This window comes from Perissodus microlepis, chromosome 11 (genome assembly GCF_051167445.1).
Source record: "Perissodus microlepis isolate ML-2025 ecotype Zambia chromosome 11, ASM5116744v1, whole genome shotgun sequence".
Taxonomy (NCBI): Eukaryota; Metazoa; Chordata; class Actinopteri; order Cichliformes; family Cichlidae; genus Perissodus; species Perissodus microlepis.
Window position 1 is genome coordinate 26148159 of NC_140471.1, and position 12417 is coordinate 26160575.

The 12417-nt window shown below is 45.5% G+C and overlaps 1 protein-coding gene across 1 annotated transcript in view; it reads right to left on the bottom strand.

The window, feature by feature from the left end:
- Positions 1 to 882: 882 nt before the first annotated feature.
- The window catches only part of LOC146378031 (forkhead box protein O6-like), a 29092-nt gene continuing 17557 nt past the window's right edge, over positions 883 to 12417 (bottom strand). Inside the window, exon 2 of the mRNA XM_084943652.1 lies at positions 883 to 5069. Coding sequence (XP_084799778.1) covers positions 3354 to 5069 — 1716 coding nt within the window. The 3' untranslated portion in view covers positions 883 to 3353. The remainder of the gene's footprint in view (positions 5070 to 12417) is intronic.

The following is a 12417-nucleotide window of genomic DNA, read 5'->3' on the forward strand; positions in this document are numbered from 1 at the left end:
TCTTTGTATAAAAGTGTGAATCTGTGGTATTTTCAAATTCGTGTGTGTGAATGTGCATGTCTGTGTATGTCTGAGTGTGTGTGTGTAAAAGAGTATGTGTAGAGGTAGAGGCTCCCTTGGGGCCTGGCAGTATGGCGCTGTAGCGCTGCACACTCCTCCTGTGAAAACGCCTCCAATGGGACCAGGACAGCTGTGGCCAACCTATACTGCTTTGTGGGCCATAACAAGCATTATGACACACAAACACACACATACACGCACACACACCTATTACTCCAATCCTGGCAACTCTGTCTGGCTGCCTGGGTGCCTCCTTGTTTTGTCTGTCAGGAACTATCTTTCTCTCTCTCTCTTTCGTTCTGTCTCTTGCTCACACACGCACGCACACACACACACACACACACACACACACACACACACACACACACACACACACACACACACACACACACACACACACACACACACACACACACACACAAACCTTCACCCTATCTCTCGCCTTCTCATCCATTCTCTAGCACAAGTGATGCTTCCCTGCAATTGTGATTTGAAATTTTTTCCCCCCATTTTTGATTCATGGTGTCCACTTCCCACACGCAGCGACTTGGTGTCCTGGTCAAATGCTGCAAACAGGGGTTGTCGCCCCATTGTGAGAAGAGTTGTATGTTAATAACAAAATAAGGAAACACAAGGAAAAAATGAATTTGCAAGCAGCTCACACATATTCGACTTGTCAGTTACTGCACAAAAGCAACTGACAAACAGAAGTAGCTCAGGAAAATTCCCCTTCAGACTCACTAAATTGCAAGGAAAAGCTCACTTGGTTGTGTTTTTGTGGGGAAAAAAATCATTCTACATGGTCATATTTAAACAAATGTGACAACAGAGACATTGTTTTCTTCGCATTTCATTTATTTAACAGTCACCAGATGATGAGATACATTCTTTTAAAAAAAGAAATAGACAACAAAACTGATATTATTTTGAGATTTTAAAAACTATTATACAATTTTTTTAATATATAGATTTTGTACAAAATAAAAGTCAGTAAAAGGGTCGGAGGGAGTGACATCTTAAAAAACAGACAAGAAGAGGAAGGGACAGGCGTTGACTCAAACGATTACCACATTTAGGAGTGACAAAGACCAATCTCTTTCATAAATAAATAGAGGAAAATTAGACATCATATATAGCTATCTTTCCAATAGCAGGGCATTGATAAACGTCTGTAGCATAGGATATAACATAACCGCTTTGTGAGGCCCAGTTGCTTATAAAATTTCACGCATTTTCCGCTCAGAGATTAAATGGAACCAGTGCGCTAAAAGCCCTGAAATAAAGGTATTTACCTCAATAATGGGTCTGATAGTCTGTGCCATGCTTGACCTTTGGCTCTAACAATAACCCCCCCACCCCCACACTCCTTCTTTTCCTTTGTGTGCCGTACTTTGTACAGACCCAGTGCGAAGAGTCTCCTTGAGGGAATTAGAGAATAGGGGTGTCCTCTTTTCTTCTCTCTCTCAAGGCCAGTGAGAAATTAACTGCAGACTCCCCCACTCACAAACGCAGAAACAACTGAGCAGAGCACAGCACATACGGGAGGGGTGCACGCTGTTGAAGCTTTGGAAGGTCATACTGCGCTACCAAAATAATTTCACCAGTGGATTCCACCCTTACACTATGGATATTTCAGCACTGTCTTCATCAGTCCTTACAATTTCAACAGTACAACAACAACTACAAGACAACAGAATAAACACACAAAAAGTGGATGCGGATGGCTGTGAAGCATTACAACCCTATCAGACACAGACTCATGCCACTGAGATTGGCTGATTGTTTTCTCCTTAAACATCTCCCTTTTCACCTGTTTGAGTATTTGAAGTGCAGGGTATAAGCACTGAAAATATGGGAACATGGAGACAATGGAAGCGATTTACAATAGGAGTACATGACCTGTTTTGAGACGCACACATCCAAGAGGAATGGAAACTAAGGCTGATGATTGATCCCACTGCAACAACAGGCTTTTGTTCTATCCTTGTCTCCGTCTTTTCTTTTTGTTTACCCATTTTGAGCAGGCATGTGGCCAGTGACATTGGCCCTTCTCAGAGCAGGACAGCAGGCAGAGTGACTTGGCGTTAATCACCATTTTGTCTCACTTTCTTGGCGCATTAAGCTGGAGAAGCAAGAGGTGGCCCGGACAGCCGAGGTGAGAGATGGGAGGACAACACGTTAGCCTCTCAATAATGACACATCGCTGCCGCATCACTTTGGAGATTAAAAGCAAGATGCTGAATTTCAATCAACCTACATTAATGGCTTGGTGTGAGGAATGGCCACTTTGTCTCCACTCGCAGACGGAGACAGAGAAGGAGAGAGAGAGAGACTAGCACAAGAGGCCCAGGTGAGACAGGGTGATATGACATTTTAATTCACCAAATTGCGCACTGGCCACTAATGATAGAATCCATTAACGACACGATGACAATATTCTCGAACCAATAGCAAAGAAGCCGAACAACAAAATGTTGCATCCGAGAGAAAAGTCAAAGTGCAAGACTATAGCTATAAACAACAGGGCTGCTGATGTAAGATAATTATGCGGAGCTTATGAACGAGTGAATGTGAATGTCTTTCAAGTGATGAACTGGCTTCTGATCGGACCTCTGTTTAAGTCTAGTGTACAATTGAATTTCAGCCAATCTTGAGGGATATTGCATTAAATAATATATTAAATTGAGGTATAAATAAGTCATAAGAAATGCCTATGATCTTAAGGTACCACTACATTTGAAAACTCAGGGCTCCAATCACATGTAACTGAGAAATTTTTTTGCCAAAAACAGTTCTCCCGACCTTTAACAATGACAGTATATAAGCAAACGACTCCAATTTTATCAGTTCATAAATCTGACACTTTATTAGCAGGGCTTGTTATTCCTCATTTGTTCTTGTCAAATACTGAAGCCACCTTACAAAACATGCCAAGCTCTGCCTGAGCTGCTCTGTGAAGGCATTACACCGTGAGATGTGACCCACTTGCAATAAAGTGCATTCAGAGTTCAGTTCTCATGGCAGATGAGAAGCGATGTTGGGCAAGCACAGCTGAGAGATTGTCATCACAGTATAGTTGATTTGAGGAAAAACTTAATGTGACATGAACTAGAGGGGGATCTTTTAAAAAAATGGGGGGGGAGGGGGGATGACAGTGGAATTGTCAAGACAACAAAGAGACATGGGAGTGTGGATCCTATAGTCTTTGTGTCAAATCAGGAATGTCACAGTTGAGCACAGTGCTTCATGAGGAGGGTCGTTCTTTCTGAGGGTTAGACGTGTTGTTCTTGACTTTACCCAGGCACCCAGCTCTGGTTGCTATGGGCTTGCTGTGGACCAGCCAGTCCACTCATTCCCATTCCCATACCCATAGTCACACCCATTCCCATACCCATGCCGATGCCCACACCTTGGGCTAAGGAGCAGTCAAAGTTAAAGTCCATCTCCTCCCCAGAGTCCATGATATCATGGAGGAGGATGGACTCCACATCGCAGTCTAAGCTGCCATGGAACATGTCAATGTCCAGGTCAGCTGGTAGTCTCTCATGGGGGTGAGGTTGGTGATAGCCATGGTAGTTGCTACCAGCGGTACCACTGCCCATCCCGAGGCCATGGTGATACGGTCCATTACTCATGCCTTGGTGTTGTGGGTCTGGGTAATGGTTGTGACGTGGGTGGGGAGCTGTGGCAACATGGCACGAGTCCTGGGGCATGCCGAGCATACCTGCTGGATTTGGGGGGAGGGTGGTAGAAGCAGGAAGGTGGGCATGTGACGGGGGGCTGTACAGGTAAGGAGCTTTGTGGTTGTAGGTCTGCAACTGATTGCTGCTGCCACGTGGGGTCAGGGCAGCAGCCCGGGGTGGTGTGTGGTTATGGCTCTGGCTGAGGTTGTGACCATTGTGAGTGAGGCTGTGAGGTGAGTTGTGGTTGGTTACATTGTTGTGATTATGACTGGGAGTATGGCTGTGAGTTCTGTTATGGCTATGAGCTGAGCTGTGACTATGCAGTCCATTGTGGCTGTGGCCATTGTGGAGGCCGGGGTGGTGGCTGTGATGGTTGGATCCAACTCCATTTGTAGCTTGATTCATCAGAGAATGGCTTTCCCTCTCCTGTCCCAGCATCATGTCCTTGGGACAGTATTGCTGTCCAGCTGGACCCCCTGTTAGCAGACTCTGAAGGGCATTAGTGCTTGAGTATGCCCGCATGGTTCCAGAGAAACTGGCTGGTTTGTTCTCCTGAATGGTCTGCATGGGTGAGTGGTGACGCAGCATCCCCATGCCTGTTGCCCCATAGACACTTGAACCATAGGAGCCCTGTCCTTTCACTCCAGAGTTGTAGTGATAGACAGCAGTTTGGTGCTTATGTCTGCCAATAGCTTGATGCTGCTGGTGTTGCTGCTGCTGTGAACGATGATGATGATAACCATCCTCCATCATCTGCTCATCCAGACTGATGGCACCTGTCAGGTTAGCCAGCTGAGGCAGCTGCTCAAGAGGAGGACAGTGATTTCCAGCACCCATGGATGGAGAGCGTGCACTAGTTGGCGACGGGTAGAGGTGAGGGGAGGTGGAACAGGACAGGCCGCCCTCCTCTGGTTCCTCTGGTTCTCCCTCTGCGAGGATGGGTGACAACCGCCCACTAAGGGTAGACGCTGATGAACTAGCCCTGGAATGGAGGTCTGTCCAAGCATCAAACTCACCATCTGTTCCAGACGCACCTCCGGCTCCTTGGAGGCCTTTCTGTGAAGGGCTGCCATGATCAGGGGAGCTCTGGAGCCCCACACTAGCAGACCCAGCTCCAATCCCAGGGCGGCCAACCCTCTTGCCTCTGATCCGACCTTTGCTTTTTAGGTATTTTGTGCTGTTGTCCATAGAGACTGCTCGTCTCCGCGGGGCTTTGCCCATTTTTCCTCCATCTGGATTGAGCATCCACCAGGAACTCTTCCCTGTACCCTCATTCTGCACCCGGATGAAGCGTGTGTGAAGGGACAGGTTGTGTCGGATTGAATTCTGCAGAAAGATAAAAGAGAGAAAAATATAAAACTAAACTGTAATATAATGAATGTCATTTCAATTACTATTTATGTAAAAATGTAAACAATTCAAATAAGGGAAATGTGCATAAGATTTAGATTAAAAAGTTCTACATGAAAATAAGATTGTTTTTAATACATCAAGTATTAAAGTCAATGTTCAAGAAAACCTTAACCACAAGCACAGCTGTCAGTATTGCATATAAACCATCCGGTCCATACATGATGAGTCACAGAAAATTGTCCTAAATTATCAAGTCGCTTCCGTTCCCAATATTAGATGCACAAAACCAGAGTCGACTAAAATCAGGAAATTTAGAGCTCACTGAAAAGCACAAACATGCTCAAATAACAGCTACAGCTGGCATAAAGCAACACCCTGTCAGTCTTATCCCACCTGAAATGACCGAAGACTCCGACTTTAGACATTCTCCCTATGTACGTCAATCCTCCCACTTTCATTTCCATCAATCCATCTGTCCTCCTCTACTTCTGCTTTTAGCTGGCCTGATGTAAACCACTGAGGTTAGCTGTACTGTATGTTTGAAGTTGGTGCCAGCCTGGCTTAGTGCCAGCTCTGTCTCTTTCCTTCACATAGGTTGAATGGGGGGATGTATCGCAAGATTGAGCCGGGAGGAAGGAGGGCTAATGGATGTATCTCACCCTCTGACAGACCTTCACTGCCTATCTCCCTTTCCCTCCCTTGTTCTCTCTTTATCACAGTCCTGTATTTCTTTTTTGTCACTAAATGCTTCATATTTCAACTTGTCTCAATTTTCCTTTTTCCTATTTTACACACTTCTTTGAACGCAAGTCATTTCCAACTTCTGGCTTCAATCTCTATGCCTTCAATTATACAGTGTGCCACCAATTACTTTCCCATTATCCTCTACACTGGCATGGGTTGGGGTTAGCCAGTGACTCGGTCATTCAAAGGATATAGTTTCTTTTTTTTAATCATTTATATCTCAAGGGTTGGTGAATAATAGCGATTTCCGAGTGTCAGGGAATCTGTTGTTATAATTCTGCTGTTTGTGCTGCATAAGTAAAATCAAAAGCATCTCCTGCAGTTTGGAAATATACACATACAATGGATTGTTTCGGACTGAGGGGTACTCACACCACTATCTTCATTATGTTGCACATTATTTGTATTTAGAGCGAATTGCACGGCAGGGAAACAAATCAAATTGCGACGGTGAACATATAAACGGGAGGTGAGCTGAATTCAGGTGATCTGTGAATGCCTCCTTGGGTTATTTCACCGTGACACCTCCAGAACTGGGTAACCATGGCAACCGGGTAAACGCGCAATGGCAGAACTATATCATATTGTGGTAAGAGTCAAGAGAGTCAGAGAGAGAAATGGAGGGAGAGTGGGGGATGGGGGAAAGGATGCAAGAGGAGGCGGCTGTTTGATGCTGCTGCTCCAACACTAAACAGCCTTTCATCTTGGCAGTGCAAGTCCGCAGGGGATGCCCGCTCCCTGCTTCTGACGGCTTCTCTACGTGCCGCGCCAACTCCCTGTCTCACCCTGGCTGGCTCATCCACCTATCATACCACTCCAAATCATCCCCCATCAAGTCCGGTGCATGCCCGAATTAAAACATATGTAAGCATTCATGCCTTTCCATCGCGGCCGGTGGTAAATGAGGCATCTTTCAGAGAGCTAAACCACTTCATGCCACAACTCTGTGTGACCTGTCTGATTCAAATCTCGATTTATCCCTGTATGAGGGAAGAGCAGCCCCATTGAACTTGGAGGGATTTGTCATCATCCCAAACCCTCTTTATCTGATGAATCCACCTGCTAGAGAGATTTGAGAGATTTCGGATGGTGGCCAGCAACGGCATCATCATCATTACTGGCTGCTGGCTTTCGATAGTTTTCTACCACATGTTTTTTGCTGTCATCCTGTTTGCACGTATTTGTGTGTGTGCTAGAATTTAAGATTACAAAGGTTGCAGGTGGTTTCATGGTGGGTGTGGTTCTGTCTGCCTCCTGTTCTCTGAGTCAGGGGCAATTTGACCAGCCTCTGGCCCTCACGCCCCTGAAACAGGCAGTCACTGCTAATCCCTCTCCATCCCCGAGTAATCCCAGACAATCCTGGGCTAATCCCAAGTTGATTCAGGGGCACTCCCAGCTGGGTGTCTCACACAGAGCTATGCCAGGTTACCACATACACAGCAGGCAGCTTGGATATGCTATGATCCTATAGTAGCAAAAAGTAAGGGGAGTTTGATGTGGGAAACAGAGACACTATAAAAACCTTGTAGGATATGGTTAAAAACTACTCCAAATGTTCCTGTGTGTATTTTTACTGGATGATTTCTGAGGCAGGTGTTAACTATATTTTTAATTTCTCCAACAAATCAACTACCTCCAATTTGTGCTCTGTCCTTGAGGGTTGGCTTTGTGACATTCTTTAGCCCTATGGGTTAAAGAATAGAATAAAATTGAAAACTTTATTATGCATTAAATATTCATAAAATGGAAATTCTCTTTCAGCCCCCTGGCTTGCTGAGACAGTCCGATGAAGCCCACAGAAACATACAATGACAGAGGAACACACATCACATGCCTGGGTTCAGGACGCTACTTCCTATTCAAATCATACGCCTTTAATACAATGAGGCTAGTGGAGAAGGCTCTAAATAATGAATGAACCAGTGGGTCATGTGGCGACATCCAGTGCTGGTACCATAATGCTGGAACGAACAAGATGGAGTCATAAGAACTGATGTGACTTCTTTGTTTCATAATCAAGAACTTTTTTATTTTTCAGTTATTAGAACTGAAGAGGCCCTTGGATGAGAGGTGAAACGTCACAAACCACAAAAAAAAGAGTTGCTTTTCATTAAGAATTGCATGACCTGGTTGACTGAGAACCTGCACAGACATATAAAGAGCATCCACCCTCATCAAATACTGCTAAATCAGGCTGTAAGGAGTTAATTTGGCCACTAAGTAAAAGAGGCTACGGGTGATAGTTTATGGACCAATCAAAGCCAATTAAGGTGAACAAGGATTTTGTGACTGCAAGGAAACAATCAGCCTGGGTTCAACTCTCATTAAGGCCAAAACACCTGATAGCTGATTTAGACATTTAGACAAAGGCAACGGGATAGGACTCTTTGTCCTCAGATTAAAAGATTATGTTCTTTACGAGCAAATCTCCCATGTTGACACTTTTTCCACCCTGCACAGGTGGAATAAGCAGTTGAGGGTGGGAGTTCAACTGGTTTTATAACAGATACAGAAATCTATAAATCAAATCTAGCAGGAACATCCTTATGTGTTCCTCTTTCCTAACCTCTTCAAGAACCATTCATTTGGCTTTTGGAAATCTCACAACACCAATCGATGGCTCTACAGTTCTCCCTCCTTTCTTCCACATGCAAACTCAGTTTGATTCAGAGACTAGAGAGGCCTACTTAATGCTCAAAATCAATGACGTTTAATGCCTGTCAGTGCGCACATCAACATCTGACTAACTACACAATCCACCTGCAATATGAGGCCAATATGGGTGCTCAATATTCCATGTCCCCACTGGTCATATAACAATGTTAAATCACCACAGGCTTGTGAGTTAGCTGTCTTTTCCCACTTGCACAAATTGGCTTAATGCCCAACATATCCCTCTGTTGCCACTCCCGAGATGTCAGTCAGGCATTAACATTGGGAGTAGCTGTAATATGGGGGTAGGAGGTATTGTGTTGGATGCAGTGATTCATCTGGGATAACCTGATTGACTGGCATGGGTTCAGCTGTGCTGGGGGATACAGCAGGAGGTGAAGGGTCCTGGGTATAAGGGGCGGGAATATAGCGGTAGCACAAGGGGCCCCTCTAAGCCACACAAATGGGTGCCCTCAAAATGCCCCCTACTTTCCCCATCCCCCTCCATTAGGGCAACATCAGAATCCACTCAGGGTTTTTTCCCGCTCACTCACAGAGGAGTGAGGAAACAGGTCAAATGGTTTATAAGACCCATCTTGTGGTGAATGTGCACTCATTCAAACAGAACTTAGTGAGAAACTAAGGACTGTGAATGAGGTCTGGGAACCAGCAAAAAGAAACCACTCACCCGATTCAAACAACCTCAAGAGTGAAGCAGTGTGGTGCGCTTGCCCAGCTAAGAACACAGCAGCTGTTCTTGTAGTGGCACCGGGTAAAACCGTTTGCCACACTCGACTGGTATTACCAAACCATTTCATGCAGAATGGAGCCATTATGTATTGTCAAAGGGTATCCCTCTATGGTGCACATTCATTTGATAAGCCTAAATCAAGGGGGAGTAACAGAAGCGCTAACTGTGTTTATTGTAATGCTGTTTTTGCCTGTGCAGAAGGCAGGAGGGATCAGGGGGAGGGGAGGTTTCAACACAAGCAGTTTTGTTCAGCGCAGGAATGAGTTTTGTCAGCTAAGCCTGTCTCCAGGCTATTGGTGGAAATTAGCGCCAGCTAAATATTCGCTTTCCGTGATTGATGTCACGGCTCGCGTTGTCCCTTTGAAGGGAAATAAAGAATTTAGAGCCATGTGGATTAATAGGGACAGGGTTGGGGGAATTTTATGTGTCTGAGGGGGACTTGAAGAGCGACTGAAGGGCCTAATGGCGGCACAGATATGGCACAATGAAGCTGTGATGATATGGTGTGTCAGAGAGAAGGAAAAGACAAGTGAGACTATGACAGTGAGTACAAGAAAGAAAATTGGAAATGGTTTGCGCGGGTGTGTGTGTGAGAGAGAAAAAGAGAGATGTAGCTATTTGCCTGAGAAGCCCAGAGTCAGATGATTAAAATCCCTTTAGGAGGCTTCTTTAAGAGAGACAGATGGGCAGACAGGCCTGTTTTGGAATGCAATCAAATTGAAAAGATTAAAAAGGAGTCTCTTTTATTAGGAGGTGAGAAACAGTTACTTCTCTGCCACATGCCATCATCGCCTCCACAGCAGTGGTCACGACTGCATTGGCATGCAAGGCACATTGCAGCCCTTGTTGAAGAAGAAATAAACCTGGGATTAAGAACTGCTTCTATCTCCGTGTATCACTGCGGGATCTCTGAAGATTGGCAGCTTTTGTAATTTCTTGTCGAACAGCTATGCACTGTAAGAAGAGTCAGAAACTTCAGGTTTCAATTTTTCCATCATCATTACAGGAAAGGCTAAATGCTAACTCATCAACTCGCCAATGGCCATCGTTTTACAAATAGAACTTTATCTTAATCCAAGCGCCAAATGTGAACAGGTACAATTCAAATGTGCATTCCCTTGGTCGCCATTGTACTTGAATAGACCAAGTTTGCACAGTAGAGTGATTCAAGCACTGTGAAAGGTGCTCTGTACCCGACCCCATTATTCCACAACACTGCAGGAGTGCCATTTATAAAAAGGCTTAAAATGGAAAGCAAGTGTGTTGTAGTGTGTCTGGTAGCCTCAGATCAGGAAGTGGCTGTGAAGAGGGATGTAATGGAGTTGGTAGGGGATTCCTGCCTGACTGTGCACTAATTGCAGCCAATGGCTGGCGACCCATCAGCCGTGCCCACCCTGGAGGGAAAGGTTGGCATTGGGGTGGCAGGGTTTGGGATAGAGAAGGGCTGCTGCAGCTTTGATGGGTAAAAATAGATACTAACAGATTAGAAGAGCATCTGAGACACGGATAGGAGATCGGAAAATCCGCTCGGCTGATGCCAGGGGCAGCTGAGTGTTTCCGGTGGGCACAAAGGGGACACAATCTGGGCATCACGTCTAACTCCCACGCACGAAACGGGGGAGCCGTGTGGGCACACAAATGGGCACGTGCCACAGTATAGCATGGGTGTGGTTTTTCCACTGGGACCTGCAAGGTAGGCAAAGCTCACACCCTCCCACAGAGGATTCACACAACAGGTGTTAGGGCTGGGCCACCTGTGGGGCCGGCCGCCTGCTCGCACTTCACACCTCGTCTAGGGAGCAAACTAACATTTTCCACTGGGCTTGCCATGCTTTTGTTAAAGAGCAACACGTTTCTGGAGAGGCTTTTACAGCTCTTTTTTTTTACAAGATCTGCAAGATATGCGTGCGTTCAAGTGTGTGCAAGTCAATCTGCATTTATGTGAGTGCCTGTGTGTCCATATTTGTGTATCAGTCCATTTAATAGCCAACAGGCACAGTGTGGATTTGATTATATTGAAACCTCCCTCTGCTATATACAAAGAAACTGTCAGCCAACAATGGAATCAATGCGGGCCCAGGCTTTTTTTCCCCACACTCAGCTTCCACATAATCTCATTCATAACAATGAGAATCTCATTTCCTACATTCTAAAGGTCAGTGCACACCTCTGATCGCACTTTAATAAAAATCATTCTCAGCATTTAATTTAATTTCAGCAGAGCAGGAAACTCATAGGCAGCCATGCACATGGCATGAAAAATTAATCGGATCGTCCCTTTAATTGCTTCAATTTCACAGTATAGAGAAGAATGACCACAATCTCGAAGAAGAAAAATAATGCACAAATCCAGACCACAGCCACACATCTGTACCGGCGCATACTCAGACAGAAAAAAAGACGACAAGTGGAGTCATGTCAGCTGAAGTGCCAGGTTTGGTCACATTTCAATATAAAAAAAAAATTTTTTTGGATCCTCAGCAAGGACTGCCTCCATATCTTTTTCTCATCACACATTATAAGTCTCACCTAAATTGGCAAAGTGAACTCAACAGCCGCACGTTCATCTTCAAACACACACGCACACACACACACCTGTACACACACTCACTCGTTCTCTCACACACGTACATTGCACACACATGCCAACATGACACAAAGCCTGGCACACCGGGCACACTCATTACCGCAATGCCAAGCTACCAGTTGCTAAGGAGACCTGTGGGAGAGGGAGGGTTCCTTGTTGTTGCCATAGCAGCCGGCTTGCTCCCTGCCAACTCTCTCCCTCGGGGAGAAACAAGGCAAGAGGTGGGGGGTGAAGTGGGTAGAGGTAGGGGGCAGCAGTTTAATAGGGCTATGAGGTGCAGAGGAACTTCATTAGCCATCACTGTGCAGCGCACCAACCACTGTTTCCCATGAATGCCTACCCACATGCTGCACTTCAGCCTGCAGACTTCCACTTACGCACGCACAGCCCATAGACCCCCACTTATTCATACACCTATATGGAGAAGAAGATGAGAATTGCATGCTTAGAATGAAAAGCACAGTTTATCTGCACAGGGGAGGGGTTGAGAGGCCAGAGGTGGGTGAGACACAAAAGAAGCGTCTTGAATATGGGGGCCTATTTGGAAGAGAAGAGTGGTAGGGATCTAAATCACAGAGGCTTAGATA